Raw genomic sequence first — 19,532 nt, forward strand, 5'->3', positions numbered from 1 at the left:
GACTTGGAGGGAGAGTGGTCCAGAGACTCGGGGAAGGCAGACCCATGTCTGGCTTTACTGTGTCCAAGACACTCATTTCAAGCCTTTGTGACTTTCCTGTCTCCAGATGAGATGGGTTTTTTTGCCTGACAGGCCACATTATTTCAGCATCTGGGAGAAACTAGCAGATGGTGAGGAGTGATCAAAACACTCACTCAATATATTTTTTTCTTTTTTTCTAACTTTCCAACTTACTCTTGTCACACTTAATGGGATGGAAAGATAGAGCCCAAGGCCTGAAAATAGAGCATTAAGTTTGTGGTAGGAATTTGGCCCTCACGGATGGCTTGCTGTCAAAACCCTCACTGGACTGCCAGGCGGGGAGACAGCCACTCTGTGGACGAGTCATCAAGACTGAAATCCCCAGCCTGTGTCCCCACGGTGTCCCCACAGGCAGTGTGAGAGGTCAGCCTCACTGGCATTGAGTCTCCTCTTAGGGTCTTTGTTTGGGCTCAGTCCGTGTCCTGTCACGTTGAAAAGCCTTCCGCCATTGCTCCCAGACTTTTAGACCGACTTCCACAGGGGACAGCTTGTCGGGTGTCACAGAACTCACCACTGAAGCGGTAGATCTCAAACCCGTCTCTCCTGGCCGTGGGTCGGAGCCTGGCCGCTTACTAGTGGAGGCGGGAAAGGAGAGACCCGCCTTCCCCTCAGAAGTCTTTTGGTGTAAAATTGGCCCCTTTTTAATGATTAAGTCCCTCCTCTTTAATTAAAAAGAACTTGTGCATGTAAATGAGCAAGGCACTTCCCTTCTCTGTGCAGTTTTTGATCTGAGACAAACAAACAGGAAGAGGAAAGATTAAGCGTAAGCAAGGACGAAAGTCTTACTACAGGGTTAGGTGTTAATAACTTCAGAAATGTGAGTGCCACCAACTTACAAACATCATTTGAAATTTTAATGATTTAAACTCCTCTTATACTTAGTTTTTTTGAATTTTGAATGGCATATTTTAAATTAGATTTGTCAGTGATAGTCATCTTCAACCAGAGAAACGAAAGCAAAAAAAAAAAGTTAGAAATGCATTATTTTTAATTCAGAAAAGAAACTTAAATAATCTAATTCCTCTGGCCCTCACCATGGCCTGGTGGAGCTGGTGCTGTTTGTACCCCGTTTTACAGATCAGTCACGGAGAGGCTGGCTCGCCTGCCCGGGGCCCATAGACAGGACGTGGCAGAGCCCGCGTTCAGGCTCCGGAGTTGCTGTTCTGCTCCTCGAATTTTGAGAAGCCCCCCATGGGTGTTTTGGTCACAGTAACCTTCCCTTGAGAAAGCTGAGATTATAAAAATGAGTCTCTTTTTTTGTTTCTTGGTGGTCTCCCTCTCGCTCGTGGGGGGTTAACATACAGCGGAGGCCCCATCTGACCCCCACGTGTGAACGTTCCAGGGCTGCCAGCGCATCGTGGAGGACTGGCAGAAAATCCTCATGGTGCGGTCCCTTGTGGTCGGCCCCCATGAGGACATGAGGACCTGGCTCAAGTACGCAAGCCTGTGTGGCAAGAGCGGCAGGCTGGTGAGTGCCTGCCCCACCCTGGGTGGCGGGGGAGGCCGAGGAGGGCATGGGCTCCCAGTCCGGTCTTGTTTATACCCCGACTGCTCTTGTTTTGAAGGCTCTTGCCCATAAAACCTTAGTGTTGCTCCTGGGAGTTGATCCGTCTCGGCAGCTTGACCACCCTCTGCCAACAGGACACCCTCAGGTGACCTACGCCTACATGAAAAACATGTGGAAGAGCGCTCGCAAGGTCTGTATCTGCGTGCTTTCAACAGCGGGCCAAGCTTCTGCCTCCTCAAGGCCAGTGGCATCCAAACCGTTGTGTCGGGGGCGTTGCTCCCGTTTGGAAACTGGCCTGGTTTCAGAAAGGGAGTCATATTCAGGGAGATGCATGTATACTGTCGCTCCAACCAGTGAGTGTGATCACGGTTACAGTCCCAGCCAGAATGTGCTGCTGCGGAGGAACAGCCTGGTTCCTGCCCCTCAGAGAAGGTGGGCACACTGGTCAGCACACTGCCTGGGGCTTCCACAGGCCTGTGTGGTTTCTCCGACTTCTCGTCTCCCTTCCTAGCATCCATTTGGGTCTCAGAAAGCAACAAGCCCCGGAGCGGCATGCCAAGACCAGTGGGGAAAGTGGTCCAGCAGCCGGTGTAGAGTTCCTCTTTACTCAGAGATGGTCCTTGGGAAAGAGGGGCGGCTCCTCCGCCTGGGCTTCAGTGTTACTAAGCAGTTTTCCTGGGTGCGCAGGGTGACTGTCAGAAAGTGCACCCTGCAGGCAAAACGAGCACCTGCTTTGGCTCCCGCATCCTTCTAACGGGACAGAGAGGAAGTCCCCACAGGGGGCCTGTGGGGAGAAAGGAGTGCAAGGCAGCCCCCACTGTGGAGACGGGTGATGGAACCACAGTCACGGTTCCTCGGGGGGAGGCGAAGGCTGCTGCTTGGCCCAGGCTCTGCAGATTGACTCCTTCTGTGAGGGGTCAACCCTGTGGCTGTGACCGCCACCAGGAGTGGGAGGGACAGTCCCAGCACCCAGGCACTGTGTCTTCAGGGTTTACTTCAGTAGTAATGGCCCAGTTCCCTTCTCTAAGTAAAGGTACATTTGGGGGGATTGTTTTGTTTTGCTTTGTTTTTTTTTTTCAGTTTCTGTAAGCCTTCCAAGCCAAAGCATTTCTGATTCAAAGCCGGACCTTCCTCCAGGCAAATGAGAAAAACAGAAGGTGCTGGACCTGAATATAGTCTAGTTTCCTCCCTCCCGTAGCCTCCAAGTCTTTGACTGCCTTGCCAAGGGCCGGCAGAAAGAGCCCTTGGCTGATATCTCAACCAGGGAGTGGCTTCTTTAGCTGACCACAGATTAAGGCCTTTTCTTAGGAGCCCAGATTCTGGTGGGAGGCATAAAACCACATGGATAAAATTTAGAAACCTATTTAAAGTTGGGTGCTTGAACTTCAAGCCCAGAGCTAGATATGTTGCATCGTGTGAGAGTTCCGGAGCTGCCGAAGAAAGCTGACTACTTAGTAATAATTGTGCGAGTGAACAGGTCACTTTACTTTTCTGACTTTACGTTCGTCTGCTGTAAATAAGGATTCTCTCTGCCTTACCTAAGGCAGATGGAATGTTTGGGGAGAGCAGCCCCTGTTTGCAGGAAGGTGGAGGCAGCGGGTGTGGGCACAGTGTTTCCCAAACAGAACGCCTCACAGAATTTAGCAGCAGCCTGGCCTTTTGTGAAATTTCACCAAGGCTAGATCATCGTCTTGCCCACAACCGGCCCGGTATTCCCTGCCCATTCCTTGCCCATAACCCAGCCTGAAGGCTGGGGCAGAAAGAAGCCTCTTCTTTGAGGGACCAGTTCTGCATCTACAAGGAGAAGGAGTCATTTTTCCCCTCTCACTTCCTGGAAATGGAAAAATGCTTGTTTTTAATAAAAACGAGCATTTTTAATTTCTTGAAAGTAAATTGCCTCCCTGCCACAAAGCAGAGAAGTATTTGATTCTTCCATGCTGGATAAACTCCCTAAATTTAACATTGGGCTTTAAACCCAAACTAACACCCAGCCTCCCCAGTTTGGGTGATTAATTTTTGTTTGGTGCCTTGGTGAATCTCCCAGAGTTTTAACTCTGTGTGCTGACTGACGTGACTTGGCCCGTGGACTCTGAAAGCTTCCGGCATCAGAGTTCCCAGTTCAGTTCTCACTTCTCCCTGTGCACACCGATCATGGGCTCTCTCTCACCTTGCTAGTGAGTAATCGCCTCAGTACCACCTCCCAATTCTTCTTTTTAATCAGGTTTCAGTCTGGTCAGTGTAGTTCTCATAGAAGAAAAACTAAAGGGACATCCATCACTTCCCAGGTGTGGGGTGCTGATGTGGTTCATTTTTCAAAGCAGTGTGAGTGACAGAGCTCCGCGAAGGCCGATGTCGGGGGAGATGGGTGTCTGGTTAACAGTGGGAGCATCTTTGTGTCCTGCCCTCACGCACGGATTAGCTGCCTGATGAATCATTCGTCACATGGTGCCGGCTCTGGGTTAGCCCAGCTCTTCTTTCCTTTTCTTTTTTAATTTTGGAATCTCTCGAGTCAGCTCTCAAGTCTACTTACTTGAAGGGTTATTATGCAAGTTCAGGTAAAGTGCCTGACACATGGCCCATCACACACCTGATCAATGGTCCCGGCTCCTGCGGGCTGGAACTAGAGGTCGGGGGCCAGCGTGAAGCTCCAGAATCAGGAGTTAAGTTGGTTCAGTTATGCCAGAGTGTCAGATGGCTCCCCTTGTTACCAGATCACTTCCATGCCAGCAATGGGCCCTGCCCAGGACCTTTCTCATGTCAGGTGACCTCCAGGTTCTTGAGTCAGCCGGGAAAGATCTCAAGGACGAATCAGAGTGGGAGCAAAGCAAGTTTTATTCAGGTGGGGAAAATGAAAGTGGCCAGGGTGCAGGCGCCACTGTGAAAGAGACAGAAGCGCACGTCTGCGTCTGAGTGGACGTGGGCCAGTTCGCAAGTGAGTTGCTCCAGCCTCGGCCCTTGATGCCAGTGACTTCTTATTAGAAAGCATCTGAGGTTGGTCTGGACCACCAAGCCGGGGAGCTTCATTGTCCTTCAAGGCCATCATCCCTGACATGTTTCTATTTTAAAGAGAAAAAAATGATTCATGTGATTTGGTGTAAGACCCTTCTGACCTTATTTATTGAAAGTTTGTTTCTCCCTCCTCTGCCTCAAAGAACACATAGCCTCTTATTTACATCCTCTCACGCTCAGCATCTCCCCTCCACCTGCCCTGCGTTGGTAGATTTAAGTTTCACTGTGTTTTCCATTTGAGCTTTTGATGTTTGTTTGCTGTCTCCTCCCTTGAAGACCTTTAAAAATGTAAGGACCCCCTTTATTAAGATGCTGGTGTGTCTGGATGTGGCTTATGCAAATGGCTTGTGACTTCCTCCCAGATCTCCGACTGCCTCTGTTCTTCCCTAGGTTGGCTATTTTCTAATCTGTTTTCCTGTTTACCAGGAATATCTGTTCCTAACTCAAATGCCTTCTGCTCACTTGGTATGAAATCCCATAGTGTAAAAAGATGTCACTGCCTGAGGATGCCCTGAAATTTTGCCTCTAGGCCACCAGGTTCGAGTGGATGTCTGCTAAGCTAGTGACTTCCTCCTTTCCCCCGTGGATGCATGGAGTGTCCTCCGCGTCTGTGTTCTTATTGGGTACTGAGGGGTCTACCAGATTTTTTTTACCTGTAGTTTTTGCCCTGCTGGAGTGTCCAAGGTACCAGAGTGTTTTAAACAAACACTAAAGTTGTGCTACCTTGAACTAATTCCCCATCAGCCCAATTTCCCCAGGGCAGTGTGTGATAGTGAAGTAAGCAGTTGCTTCAAATTACTTCCTGTGAGTTGTTACTTGGGATAGCCAGGCGAGTAACCTTTCCGAGGCTTATTAAACCAGCAATTACAGTTGGCAGAGGAGAGCTAAGACTTGAGTTGAAAAATATGAATCTTCTTGAAAAGCCCAGCCATCTCCCAGCACCGTGCCCTGTCCTGTCCTCCACGGTTCTGAGCCTGCGCCCCAGGGCGCGCTGTTTGGAGAGGGGTTGGCTCCCACGCCTGTTACATGAACAGTAGTTTGTTTCCCGTGAGGTTGGGCCGCATGCCAAGTGGCTCCCCATGCCCTTGTCCTCTACAGATCGACGCCTTCCAGCACATGCAGCACTTTGTGCAGACGATGCAGCAGCAGGCCCAGCACGCCATCGCCCCCGAGGACCAGCAGCACAAGCAGGAGCTGCACAAGCTCATGGCCCGGTGAGGCCCCCACTGGCCAAGGCCGGTCGCACCCCAGCCCGCCTGGCCGGCAGCCTCCGCAGCACAGACATGCCGTGGGAATGTCGCTGGGCAGCCGGCTGCTTATATCTCACCTTTTCCTTGGGGATCCCAGGCAGCCACCAATGACGCTGCTCCCAGGCCTCTGCTCCTTACTTGTATAGGGTTCAGCAGCCCAGGAGCACCCAAGTGCTGCTCCTCTCCTGGTGTGTGGCTTGCAAGTTAGACTCTGTGTTCCAGTGCCAGACGTGCTGCTGACTTGATGTGTGACTGTAGTTAAGTTACTTGACCTCTCCGTGCTTCCAGTTGGTCGTCACGTACACCGGGGAGAGGGGCGCTCCCCTTCCCTAGGGCAGTGCGGTATGCAAGTGGTTTGAGGACGAACGGAGGGGATGCGGTGCCAAGCATTCGGAGCAGCCCCCGGGACAGCGTGGCAGGCAGTGCGTGCTGGCTGTTAGTGCTGTCGCTGTGTAGAGGGGAGAAGGGAAAGTAAAGCAGAAACCGGACAGCAGTAAGAGAAATTACCTCAGCTGCTGCCACCCACAGAAATTGGGTTTGGGAAAGATAGGTCCATGCAGACCTGTACCTGGGGCCCGGTTTGTGCTAGCATTGAACGGCCTCTGTCAAGAAGAGGAGGTAATATCACAAAACGTATCCCAAACGCCCGTCTTTCTCCTTCTGTGTGGTTTGCCGGTCTGTTGGCTCCATCCCGCCGCCTCCTGAGAGCCGGTGACTCCCTGAAAAGGCTGCAGTGCCTGCCATAACTCATAACTCATTCTCCTAGGAGGAGGGGGCAACGCAAGGCAGCTTGTTCCTCTGTTCCAGGTGTTTCCTGAAGCTTGGGGAGTGGCAGCTGAACCTCCAGGGCATCAATGAGAGCACAATCCCCAAGGTCCTGCAGTACTACAGCGCCGCCACGGAGCACGACCGCAACTGGTACAAGGTGACTGGACCCGGGGCCCCCCGGCTGTGCCCCCTCCCGCTGGCCCCCAGCACCAGACAGCCCGGCTCTGTGCGTCCCTGCTTGTTAGCTGGTCCGATGCTGTGAATCTGCTTCTCTGAGTGCGAAGAGACCGTCTGTCAGAGGCCCCTTACAGGAAAGGTTTAATACACCTTTGTCATGTACACCCGCCTTCCAGACGCTTAGCTGCTGGTTTTCCTGGGAGGTCTGGACAGGTGGTTAATCTCTGGAACTTTATCTCCCCTTGGGTCATAGGCTCCTTCCCAGCTTCTTCCTGTTCCCATTCCTGTTTGCTCTTCATCCAGGAGCTTAACTTCCTCTGTTTTTATTGGAAAGCTCTAGGCAATATCCTGTTATGTGTAGGAACTTTTTGAGAAGATCAAGAGAACTAGGAAGTGTATAAAGCGTGTGACTGGCTGCTAGGGGAGCGATTCTTGGACGTGTGCATTGAGGGGCCTCCTGCTAATAGCTGCTCGGTGTAATAGCAGACGTCACCGCTTCCTTCCCCTGCCTCGCTGGCCTGCTGACATTTTGTGCAGTAATCCCTCTGGACTCCAGACTTGCGTCTGAAGACCACAGAAGCGTCCGCAACGAAAATCTCATCTTTGCCACAGCATTGGTGGTACAGTGGTTAGCGTAGCTGCCCTCCAGAAATCTTATCTCTATTAAACATGCTTCCTTCCGACCTGAAAAAATGCCCATTTCATGGTGTCAGCAGCAATTACTGTCTAGGGCAGACGGCTCAGCCCCAGGCTGGAAACAAAACACAGGAAACCCCGAGTAGCTGGAGACTAACTGCTTAGAGCTGTCTCCTGACCGGGTTACTCTTCTTCATTCCACTTTTAGGAAGACGCCACATGGGACACCTACTTCTAGGAATTCTACTTTTAGTTTTTCCTACCTAGTATAGGTCCTTTTGGGTTCATGCTGTCACCCGCCATCAGTGGTGTCGTCCTTTGTGTGTGCAGGGACCGTTCTCTCGTCACCGCGTCCGCCAGCTCAGTGCCTGGCACATGGCAGATAGACGGGTACTGCCGAGTAAATGAGGGTGTAGATAAACTGAACCTGGGTCACTGTAGGATTCTTACTCATCAAATAAACATCAATTGCCCTGGCGGGTGTAGCTCAATGGACTGAGCGCAGACTGCAAACCAAAGGGTCCCCAGTTCGATTCCCAGTCAGGGCACATGCCTGGGTTGCAGGCCAAGTCCCCAGTGGGGGCCAAATGAGGGGCAACCACACACTGATGCTTCTCTCCCTCTCTTTCTCACTTCCTTCTCTCTCTAAAAATAAATAAAACCTATAAATTAATTAACTAATGTCAATTATGATCAGTCTACTCTGCTTAGGAGAAATGGGCACATTTTTATTTTTAAAAAAGGCTTTTAGCAAGGAACACAGAGGAATTTCATGATTATCGAGAAAGAACAACCGTGGGTGGATTATTCATTGTTTCTGTCACCCCTCTCATGTCGTCTTTTTTGTAAACTGCCAAAGTAAAGCTCTATTTCCTACAGAATGAAACGGGACCTCCTGGGCCTGAGTGCCAGCCCCTGCACCGTCTGACCCTGCCCCCTTGCCAGCCTCCCTCACTGCCCTCCCACACACGCCCTGAGCTTCAGTCAGATCCGTGCTTTCTTTTCTGTGCTGGGCCAGCCTGCCTCTTTGTCCCTGTTCTTCCCCCACCAGGAAGTCCTGGCTGCTGTCCCTGCTTGTTCCCTCCTTGCCCGTGGAAGGCCGCTGAAGACCCGCCCCAAGTCCCTCTCCTCTGTGAAGCTTTCCCACTGTCCATCTCTTACTGCCCTGTTGCCTTCTGCCTTGTTCAGGTTGAGCGTGAGCCCCCTACTAGATTAGAAGGTCCCTGATCAAGGACCAGAGCTTGCTCCTCTCGGGCGCCCTGCCCCCGCGGCACTCCGTGCAGCCCCTGACCTGGCAGGTGTGCCACCCCATGAGTGCACCACATCGGACGGACTGAAACACCCCAGCCCTACGGGTTCGCGCAAGTCGAGTCTGCTCTGCTGGCCACTGAGCAGAGGGCAGTCGCCACGCTCCTCCGCTCCGCCCTCCGGCTCCTCTAGCCGCTGCTATCCAGGCCTCCCTCCGCTGCTGTTGGTCACAGCCCCGCTCTCTGTCCCCACTCTGCCCCCAGGCCTGGCACGCGTGGGCAGTCATGAACTTCGAGGCTGTGCTCCACTACAAGCATCAGAACCAAGCCCGCGACGAGAAGAAGAAGCTTCGTCACACCAGCGGGGCCAATATCACCAATGCGACCACTGCCACCAGCACAGCAGCTGCCACCACCACTGCCACCAGCACCGAGGGCAGCAACAGTGAGAGCGAGGCTGAGAGCAGCGAGAACAGCCCTACGCCTTCGCCCCTGCAGAAGAAGGTCACTGAGGTACCGGCCCTTCCTCCCCTGTGGGCCGAACAGGCACCAGGCGCTTTAGGTGTTGGACTTGTAGGAACCCAAGGCTTCACTCTGAAGTACCAGGGGGAGCTGGAAAACGCTGCTTAGTTGCTATGTAGCATCATTGGAGACAGAGCTTTTGTGCCCTTGTGTTTGGGGAGCTGACATAGCTGCAAGCTGAAGAATGAGTTCCTTGTCCTGCTTCCCCACGCGTGAGCTCATCCTCCCAAGGCCCCGCACCTGTGCCAGTGGGTGGCCGTGCACATCTGTGGGTCCGCTGTAAGGACAGGGCCTTTTTTCTCCCCTTGGGCGGTCAGCTCAGAGTGCACCCAGGCAGCTGGCAGGCCCCAAGGGCAGTGAGCTCAGAGATGCAGCCCCACCTCCCCTGCTCCCCTGCTCCCCTGCTCCCCTGCTCAGGGAGCCACCATTAGCCCAGTAAGGCTCCACTGCCATTTGTTGAGTGCCCGCTATGTGCCAGGGACTGGCCTACAGGCTTTCGTGCATTACCTGATGTAACCCCCATTACTGCTCTTTGAGTGGGCACTGTTAGTGTGCTGCCATGCCCAGGGTACAGGTGAGAGAGCCGAGGCAAGAGCGTCACTAACACGTGCGTTCCCACAGGATCTCTCCAAAACCCTCTTGATGTACACCGTCCCGGCCGTCCAGGGCTTCTTCCGCTCTATCTCCTTGTCACGGGGCAACAACCTCCAGGACACACTCAGGTATCGGGGACCAGAAGGGAAGACCCTGGTAGGCCATGGGAACGGGAGAGCGCAGAAGTTGAGCAGCACGTCCTCTTTCCCTTCCCCACTCGGGTCAGTGCATCCAAGAGTAACAGCTGCCCGGCCCCACCCACGTGGGTGAAGCCTGCAAAGATTAGGGAGAAGTGGCCTGAGAAGCCTGCATGTGTGTTTGGTTACATAGGGAAGGAGAGCTTCCCATTCGTTGCAATATTGCTGGAGACCTCTCAGCTTTTAGAGCCAACTCTGAGAGGCTAAGGCATGGACCAGTCAGTCCAGAGGCTGCACGTGACGAGGGCGGCCTCCTTTGGGGATCTCTAGCTGGCTGAGCGTCGGGTTTCTGAATTGCCACTGCCGTACAGGTGATTCCGTGTGTGCAAAGATGATCCCTGGGTTGTCCATGGGCTCTCACGTTAGATTTCTGAGCTCATACCAAGCTGCTGCCCGTGTTGTTATCTGGACTGAAATGATTATCCACTTGGGACGATCCTCCTGGTGCTTAGTGGAGCATCGTGGCTACCCCCACCCACCCACTCCCAAATGGTCCCCAGGCCAATACCTTGCAGAGCCACGGATGTGAGGCCCTGCCAGTTCTCGAGAATCTTCAAGGTGAGACACAAACGGACAAAAGTTGGGAAACTGGATTTCCTGTGACTTTCTGCCCTTTCTCTTCCAGGGTCCTCACCTTGTGGTTTGATTACGGTCACTGGCCAGACGTCAACGAAGCCTTGGTGGAGGGGGTGAAGGCCATCCAGATTGACACCTGGTTACAGGTGAGGCTGCTTGGTTGTAGGGGAGGGTGAGCCAGCTCGCTCCTCCTCCGGCTCTCAGAGTCATGCAGTAAGGAAGTAGGGGTGGGTCCCAAGGTCAAGACTCCATATTTTCTTTAGTCCCTTTAGAGAACTGAAGGGAGTAAACCGTTTCAGTGCCCAGCAGAGCCAACCAAAACCAGTAACAGGAGCTGGCCACTGCCCCAAATAACTAGAATCGTTTCCACGTCTCACGCTGCATAACTGTGCCTTCTGAGTAACAGGTCATTCCTCAGCTCATTGCAAGAATTGATACGCCCCGGGCCTTGGTGGGACGTCTCATTCACCAGCTTCTCACAGACATTGGTCGGTACCACCCCCAGGTATGTAGAGGCCGTTTGCTTCAGTTCTCAGCCTTTCCTAAAGCTACTCCAGAGGCGCAGGTTCGGGGAATGGAAGCCAAGCCTCCCCTCCTGCCCCTGGCAGGGCCACCCCACGGGCACCCCCGGGGCCTTTGTGAACAAGTGACAGCCCCTCCTGATAGACTCGAGCATCAGTGTCACACTCCCCGTTTCTTTTGTCATCCTCCCTAAGTTAGCATCAGGCCCTGTCACACATGTTGGCAAGTGTTCCTCTGTGTGCTTCAGGCTCTCATCTACCCGCTGACTGTGGCTTCTAAGTCTACGACCACAGCCCGTCACAACGCAGCCAACAAGATTCTGAAGAACATGTGTGAGCACAGCAACACCCTGGTGCAGCAGGCCATGATGGTGAGTCAGGAGCCAGTGCGGGGTTTCGCTGGCCCTGGGTGCCCGGCCCGAGGTCTGGAGTGATTGTCGTTCTTCCTCCCGACAGTGCTGCAGGCTCCCTCTGGCTGCCAGAAAGGGCACCTGCCTCTTCTCCAGGCCATTCGCAGTGTAGCTTACCCTTCCCTCCTCCCCCCTGTGACCCAGGTGAGTGAGGAGCTGATCCGAGTGGCCATCCTCTGGCACGAGATGTGGCATGAAGGCCTGGAAGAAGCTTCTCGTCTCTACTTTGGGGAGAGGAATGTGAAAGGCATGTTTGAGGTGCTGGAGCCCCTACATGCGATGATGGAACGGGGACCCCAGACTCTGAAGGAAACGTCCTTCAACCAGGTATGGGGTAGCAAAGCCTGAAACACGTGGCCCAGAGGCCTCGTCAGACCCCCTTCCCTCCAGCCTTTCTGCTGACCTGAATAAAATGACGGAGGTCGCGGGGTGTAAAAACACCAGAAACTTAGTTGTCATTAAGCTGTAAAACCCTCCCCAGATTTTAACTGGAAAACCACAAGATCCCTCACAAGACCTTCCTTTACCTGACAAGCCACCCTGAGACTGGGGGCTCTGGGACGGGGTGGGGAGCTGAGAGCCGCCTCCCAGCCGGCGTGCACCCGGGGGGCCTGCCGTCCATCCGCCTGCCTGGGAGTCGGCCTGGCTCAGTTGCCGCCTGGGACCGCTGGCACGTTTCCCCCGCGTTCCCTCCCAGGCCTACGGGCGAGACCTAATGGAGGCCCAGGAGTGGTGCCGGAAGTACATGAAGTCGGGGAACGTCAAGGACCTCACCCAGGCCTGGGACCTCTATTATCACGTGTTCAGACGAATCTCAAAGCAGCTGCCTCAGGTAGGGTCCTCAGGTTGTGGCAGGATTAACTGTCATTATAGTCCTTTCTGTGTTGCTGCCTGTAATGTTCTAGCACTAATTCCAAAGCACCCAGGTTTGCTTTGCAGACTTTGGGACAAGTCATCGCTATTAGCAGTTCGTTGAAAAATACTTGAATTGCATTCAGATTCCTCCTTGGAGGCAGAAAACTAATCCCTGTGGTGATTACTCACAGCTCACATCCTTGGAGCTGCAGTACGTTTCCCCCAAACTTCTGATGTGCCGAGACCTTGAGTTGGCTGTGCCCGGAACGTACGACCCCAACCAGCCGATTATTCGCATTCAGTCCATAGCACCGTCCTTGCAAGTCATCACATCCAAGCAGAGGCCCCGGAAGCTGACACTTATGGGTAAGGACCACTGTGCACATCTCTCCCTGCATCTCCCTCCCACCCTGGCTGGACCCCGCCCCGCTGTGGAAAATACTGCTTGCTGTTCACGCTGCCAGTCTTTCACATGCTCCGTCTCTCCTCCGTGTCTACTGTGAGGGGAATAGAGGCCACCTGGATTTCTCCACATTCCACCCCACCTTGAGACTCCCAGTTGGTTCTCATAGCTGTGCTCATGTGAGTGAAGCGTAGCCATCCTGCACGGGGCTGGGCGGAAGGGCATTGTGAAGTGCACGGCGTGGAGCACAGGCTGTGGAAGGCAGCGGCGGGGGCGCCGACGAGGCCGACAGAGAGGCATCTGGATGCACGCGTGGACAGGATAGGCTGTGTTGAAGGAGGGGCGTCTGGGCTCTGGAGTCTTTCTACCATCAGAGTCCCTCTTTGTGGGACAGGAGTGTGTAAAATCTGAACAAGGAGGAATGAACTCTCAGTGAGGCTGTTCCCTGTCGGGGAGAGTTTCTGGAGGCCGAAGGACTCTGGCGGCACTTGGAGGCCTCTTGCCCTTAGTAAATAATGCCTGTGTTTGTTATGTGCAGTGATTATGTGCCAGCACCAGTTCTTTGGGGTCCACAGGTGGTTAGTCTCCCCAGGGCTGGCGTCTACTAATTCTGAAACGCGTATCAGTCAGGTCTCAGCCATGTCTGATTAAAAAGATCTGACGGAGGAAGTGCTTCCAGAGGTGTGAGCAGAGTTCAGAGAACCGACAGTGAGAAGCTGTTACCCTCACCATCCAGACCTGGAAAGGCAAGGAGCCCATCCAGGGCTCGCACCACCTGTTACTCAGTGAGCTGGGGTTCGAGAACACCTCAGTGTACTGCTTGCTGACTCCACAGAAGTAACCGGGGGGCTGGCTGTGAGAGACGTGGGTTCATCGGTTTTCTACCACATGGGCTGCCCCAGTACAGAGTTATGCAGAGCATGGGAAACAAAGCCAACGGCCTGTGCGGGGGGCGGNAGGACATACTTATTGGTTTTAGAGAGAGGGGAAGGGGGGGCGGGGGGGCGGCGGTGGGGGTTGCTCACACACTGGGAGATCAGACCGCCGGTTGTGTCTCTGCAGTTGCTCACAGCCCAGGCTCACAGTTTCTCTTTGGCCATTTCCTGACCAGGGAGATGGCCAGGGTCCCAAGCTCTTACAGTCCCTTGCAGAGGGCCTTCATCACGCTCCCGTGGGGTGCGAGGAGGTATGGGAGCGTGGGAAGGGGCCTGTGTCCTAACATGCTACACACCACCAGAAACTGTAGCCCAGGTACAGGGGCAGAGTTGCTTCTGGAACTGTGGCAGGCTGGTCGTCAGGGGCAAGTACTCTGACCCCTCCCTCTTCCCACCCTCTGACCTGTCCAGGCACACAGCCTGGAGCCCAGGTGACCCTGTCTGGAGAGGTCAGACTTCTCAGGTCAGAGCAGGACAGAGAAGGTCAGGGTGGGTTGGGGAGGGCAACATTCAGAATGGCCATTTCTATGCAGAATCAGCTCTGGTCCTCAAAGACAGAACTTTCTCAATGTATTTGTTTTTAATTTGAACTACATCGCATTGGGGGACCATCAAAAGCAGGGCCATTTCTATTTTTCTTCAGTTCTAGGGAGTTTTTCGCTGCTGGTAGGGCAAAGTATATGAAGTCTGCAGGCCCTTTGGGCACAGTAGCGGCCCACCGCAGCCGGGTTTGAGACCCTCTCCATCTGCACTGACTGCCCCGCCGTTCCTTACAGGCAGCAACGGGCATGAGTTCGTTTTCCTCCTGAAGGGCCATGAGGACCTGCGGCAGGACGAGCGGGTGATGCAGCTCTTCGGCCTGGTCAACACCCTGCTGGCCAACGACCCGACGTCCCTGCGGAAGAACCTCAGGTGCTCAGGACAGTTGGCCCTTTCCTGTGTCTCCGCCTTGCAGTTATGTGCCACTACCAGATGTGTTATAAGAAAAACCCGCCCGATCTTTAGAGTGTTCTCATACGCAATGCCTCTAACAACTTCTGTGGCCTCAGACTGGAGACTGCACATTTGACGTGTTCCCCCTGATGGGGTTCCAGCCCAGCCTGGCCTTCCCTTTCCCCGCCTCTCCCTCACCCTCCTCTATGAGGAACATGGATATTAAGTTGGGAGGTTATTTTAGGCTTAGAAGTAATCACTGCGTTTCCCCCAGAGCATCGGGTTTGTTAGGCGGGTTGGGAGACCCACATGCCTTTCGCACCGTCGGTGCATTCTCATTAGGAGAGGCCTCGTCCTTTGCCCAAGGCCCTCATCACACCCCTCAGAACAGCCCTGTGCAGGGGGGTTGTTAAAACTAGTGTGCACGTGTCGTGAGCGGGTCAGAGGTGTGCTGTTTACCGTGCAATAACCTCGCTTTCCTGTGGACGCCAGCATCCAGAGATACGCAGTCATTCCTTTATCGACCAACTCGGGCCTCATCGGCTGGGTCCCCCACTGTGACACGCTGCACGCCCTCATCCGGGACTACAGGGAGAAGAAGAAGATCCTCCTCAACATCGAGCACCGCATCATGCTGCGGGTACGTGAGTCTGCTCCGGACCCCGCCCCGCAACGTCCCGGGGCAGAGCGCACCAGTCAGGGGGGCCCTGCAGACCTGCTTTTCTTGTGCTCTTACGTATGTCCATCGCCAAAAAATTGATTTGAGAGACTTAGCCACTAAAGGAGGTTTAAGGATGTGAGTTCTAAGATGATAACCTTCTCTGAGAAACAAGGACCCTAAAACCCAGAATTTAAGGTTTTATGAGACTGAGCAGTATTATTTATCAGGCATGTAATGCACACAGGGCACCGGCCCTGTGGAGGGAGAAAGTTTAGGAGATGTGTAAGTGATGAGAAAGAGTTGTTTGTTGCTCCGAACCCTAACCCCTCCCCCCCCGGGGCTCTCTCTCACCCCGGTGGTCTGTACCGGTGGGCTGTACTGTGGTGAGGCCTGAGGTTTTACCCTGAGGCCCTGGCGCTGCCTGTGGTCACAGGTGAGAGTGGCCACGCCGTGTTTCCTTTCGCAACATTCTTATTTTGCTTCTCCTATTGGCTGTGGTGGCGAAATTCGAACCCAGCCTGACTGGACCTGAGCCTTCCTCCTTCCTGGCTTTAAGCTGCTTGCCCGGGGCCGGGCCGCTCTCTCACCGTGGTTGTCCCCGATGCAGATGGCTCCGGACTACGACCACCTGACCCTGATGCAGAAGGTGGAGGTGTTCGAGCACGCCGTCAATAACACGGCCGGGGACGACCTGGCCAAGCTGCTGTGGCTGAAAAGCCCCAGCTCCGAGGTACGGCCCCCGCTGCGGGCAGGTGGCTTCCCCGTGTGTTCGGGTGCGCCTTGGGGCCTCTGTGCTGGTTAGCTAAGGACTGTGTGCAGTCTCCCATGACAGAGACGAAATGGGCGAGCGTCAGGCCGGCAGGTGCAGATTTAGGACTTCGACCTTTCTCCCGTTTCTCGCACTGAGCTCTTGTATAGTAAGGCAGTCAGATCTTCAAGTGTGTTACAGATCTCCTGTTCATGGGAGTTTTAATTTTGTTAATGGTATGTTTCTTGGTTTTGAATTTGTGCCTTGTGTTTGATGTGCAGACATTTTTTAAGTTATAAGTTAACAGATTTTTAATTATTTAAAATTTGTGTCTTTGGCTTTATATTGAGAAAGATCCTCTTCACTTCAAGATTACATGTCTTTTTACATATATTATACTAATTATCAGATTTGTTTTTACATTTAAATCCTTAACTAAATTTGGAATCTAGCATTAGGATATCAGTTTTATTTTTTAAGATACCTAGCCAACATCACTGTGTTTACCAGATAATTCGTCCTTTCCCTATTTAAAAGACTTCATTATTATTGTACGCTACATTCAGATTTCTTTGTAGAGCTCCTGTTCTGTTTCATTGGTCTTTCTGTCTATTTCTCGCCAAGCCCCACACTGTCCGTGCATGTTTCCTCTCACCTGCCACTTTCATTCTTTCTTTTCCGGATAAATTTTATGATCATTTTGTCAAGGTCTCAAAAAAAAGCCACTGAATATTTATTTATTTTTAAAATTTATTTATTTATTTATTTATTTTTTAGAGAGAGGGGAAAGGAAGGAGAAAGAGAGGGAGAGAAACATCAGTGTGCGATTGCCTCTCGTGTGCCCCCTACTGGGAACCTGGCCTGCAGTCCAGGCATGTGCCCTGACTGGGACTCGAGCCAGCAGCCCTTTGCTTCACAGGCCCATGCTCAATCCACTGAGCTACACCAGCCAGGGCTGGATATTTATTGGAATTACATTAAATGTATCAAATAATTTGGGGGGATATTACATCTTCACAATCTTAAGTGGATATTCTTTTTTTCTTTTTTTTTTAAACATTTTTTTAAAGACTTTATTTATTTATTTATATTTAGAGGGGAAGGAGAGAGGGAGAGAAACATCAATGTATGGTTGCTTTTCATGCATCCCCTGCTGGTAGTTGGCCTGCAAGGAACCGGCCTGCAACCCAGGCATGTGCCCTGACTGGGAATCGAACCGCGATCCTCTGGTTCACAGGCCCGCACTCAATCCACTGAGCTACACCAGCCAGGGCTCTTTTTTTAAGATTTTATTTATTTATCTTTAGAGGGGAAGGAAGGAGAGAGGGAGAGAAACATCAATGTACGGTTGCCTCTCATGCATCCCCCGCTGGGAGCTGGCCTGCAACCCAGGCATGTGCCCTGACTAGGAATCAAACCACGATCGTCTAGTTTGCAGGCCCGCACTCAATCCACTGAGCTACACCAGCCAGGGCTTAAGTGGATATTCTTAAACAGATAGTTTCATTTACTCAAGTCTTTGTATTTCTAAGCCAAGTTTAACTTACTTATCTAAGTTCTGCACACTTCTGGTTTATTTCAAACATAGTTTATTATTTTTGTAATTGTGAATGGGATCTTTATTCCATTGTACACCCTAACTCATTATAACGGGATGTAAGCAAGCCACTGGTTGGGGTATAATTACGTGAAAACCATTTAAAGTTTCTGGAGCCTGGGATCACTTGAGCTTCTGTGTTCCAGGTGTGGTTTGACCGAAGAACCAATTACACTCGCTCTTTAGCTGTCATGTCCATGGTCGGGTATATTCTGGGTCTGGGAGACAGGTGAGTGAGTTTAATTTGTTTCTTTTAGTCTCTTTTCTCCACCACAGTGGTCTTCAGTGCTTTCATCTTGTTGTCCAGTGACATCGATGACCATCTGGTGAATATTTATATTTTGTACTTTGAGCACGTTTTGCGGCATCAACCTTAGCCTTCTGTTTGTTACCCGTGTCCACAGGACAGCACATCAGACTAAAGAGAAGCAAAGCCATAGTTCAGGGGCACTGCTTCCTGCATAGGTTGGTTCAATGTATTAAACAGCCACATTAAATCCACTGATTTTGTTGATTCAGTAAACATTTATGAATCACCATTACACTAAGATAAGTAATTCTGTTTCTGTAATTGAAACCAACCAAAGTAGACCCTTCTGATATTGCTGCATGATACATTTTATCCAAATGTACTGACTGGAAGAGTCGTTTAGGAATCCTCAGAAATGGACTCGGTAGGCTTTTTAAAAGAAAATGAGTTTTCTGATGTCCACTATTTTCCTCCTGGGATCATGTCTCATGCACTTATTTGAGAGTAAAAGTAATTTTATCCCACAAAAATAATACTTATTTTTAAAAAGAAAAGGCAGAATGCCTGTTGACAAAACTCAGGCGGCCCTGCCTGTCGGCTCCTGGGCTCAGGGCGGCGAGGCCTTGGGGAGGCAGGAAGCAGCTACAGCAGAGCCCTGCCGCTCTGAGACGCCAGCACCGCCAGAACCATTTATCTCGGGACCAGGGCTTCATGGTGCCGTGGGGCGACTGGTGATGCACGCAGATAAATCCTGGTTTCGGGCCTAGAGCAGGGCTGGGAAACTTCTATAAAGACTCAGATGATAAATATTTTTGGCTTCGTTGGCTATATAATCTCTTGTTACAACCACTCATGTCTGCCATTGTAGCACAAAAGCAGCCTGAAACAATACTGAAGCCAGTGAGCGTGACAGTGTTTCGATAACACTTTCTTTACAGAAGCAGCTGGGGGTCTGGATTTGGCCTGAGCGCTGTACTTTTTACCCGGCCAGCCTGTGGCCTGCAGTGTCACGTGCTTGTTGATCTGTTTGCCAGTGTTGCTCTCTTGACCTGCCCTGGCCTCTGTTGTTTCTCAAAGGCACCCGTCCAACCTGATGCTGGACCGGCTGAGCGGGAAGATCCTGCATATCGACTTTGGGGACTGCTTCGAGGTGAATGCGCGTTCCGGAGCACCACATAAAGCCCTCCCTCCCGGATGGCCGGTGTTCGCCCTCCTCTGACCATTTCAGCAAACTTAAGCCTGCGATACATTGTCTTACCTCTCCCTCTCCTACCGAGATGATAGGAGGTCAATCTAAAAAATGATATCCATTTTCTTAACACTTGGTCTAGTTGGCCTCAAATGCCCCTTGGGGCGAGGGCCACTCGTTCACTGTGCGCGCCCCCCACTTCTGGTAGAGGACTCCCCCTCCGTGTGGCCTGCTGGCCCAAGGCCTGGCACGATGCACTCTTCCTCTTTTTGGTCCCTCTTTCCCGTTCTCATTCTTCTTTCCCTTTGTTTTCTTTCAAATTCCTGTGATAAGTCCACTCACTAAACTCAAGCTGCTTCATTTCTGTGCTTTAACTGAACTCCATGCTAGTGATGCAAAGGAAAGCCTGCCGCCTTCACCTGGCGTTAGCCAGTGAAAACAATCTAACCAGCGCACTTGGGTCTTT

General features: G+C 52.2%; 1 protein-coding gene across 2 annotated transcripts in view; it reads left to right on the forward strand.

Moving 5' to 3' along the window:
• Positions 1-19,532, forward strand: part of MTOR (mechanistic target of rapamycin kinase) — a 113,769-nt gene that overhangs the window by 86,095 nt on the left and 8,142 nt on the right. For both annotated transcript variants that reach the window (XM_037045236.1, XM_037045235.1), the window contains exons 35-51: positions 1,424-1,549; positions 1,647-1,778; positions 5,696-5,811; positions 6,655-6,772; positions 8,940-9,188; positions 9,819-9,919; positions 10,614-10,710; positions 10,971-11,069; positions 11,334-11,456; positions 11,640-11,822; positions 12,193-12,327; positions 12,542-12,716; positions 14,465-14,600; positions 15,114-15,261; positions 15,890-16,012; positions 17,774-17,856; positions 18,955-19,027. In XM_037045236.1, coding sequence (XP_036901131.1) covers positions 1,424-1,549; positions 1,647-1,778; positions 5,696-5,811; positions 6,655-6,772; positions 8,940-9,188; positions 9,819-9,919; positions 10,614-10,710; positions 10,971-11,069; positions 11,334-11,456; positions 11,640-11,822; positions 12,193-12,327; positions 12,542-12,716; positions 14,465-14,600; positions 15,114-15,261; positions 15,890-16,012; positions 17,774-17,856; positions 18,955-19,027 — 2,217 coding nt within the window. The remainder of the gene's footprint in view (positions 1-1,423; positions 1,550-1,646; positions 1,779-5,695; positions 5,812-6,654; positions 6,773-8,939; positions 9,189-9,818; positions 9,920-10,613; positions 10,711-10,970; positions 11,070-11,333; positions 11,457-11,639; positions 11,823-12,192; positions 12,328-12,541; positions 12,717-14,464; positions 14,601-15,113; positions 15,262-15,889; positions 16,013-17,773; positions 17,857-18,954; positions 19,028-19,532) is intronic.

Source organism: Sturnira hondurensis, unplaced genomic scaffold (genome assembly GCF_014824575.4).
Source record: "Sturnira hondurensis isolate 20B ecotype Veracruz unplaced genomic scaffold, ASM1482457v3 Scaffold0004257, whole genome shotgun sequence".
Lineage (NCBI taxonomy): Eukaryota > Metazoa > Chordata > Mammalia > Chiroptera > Phyllostomidae > Sturnira > Sturnira hondurensis.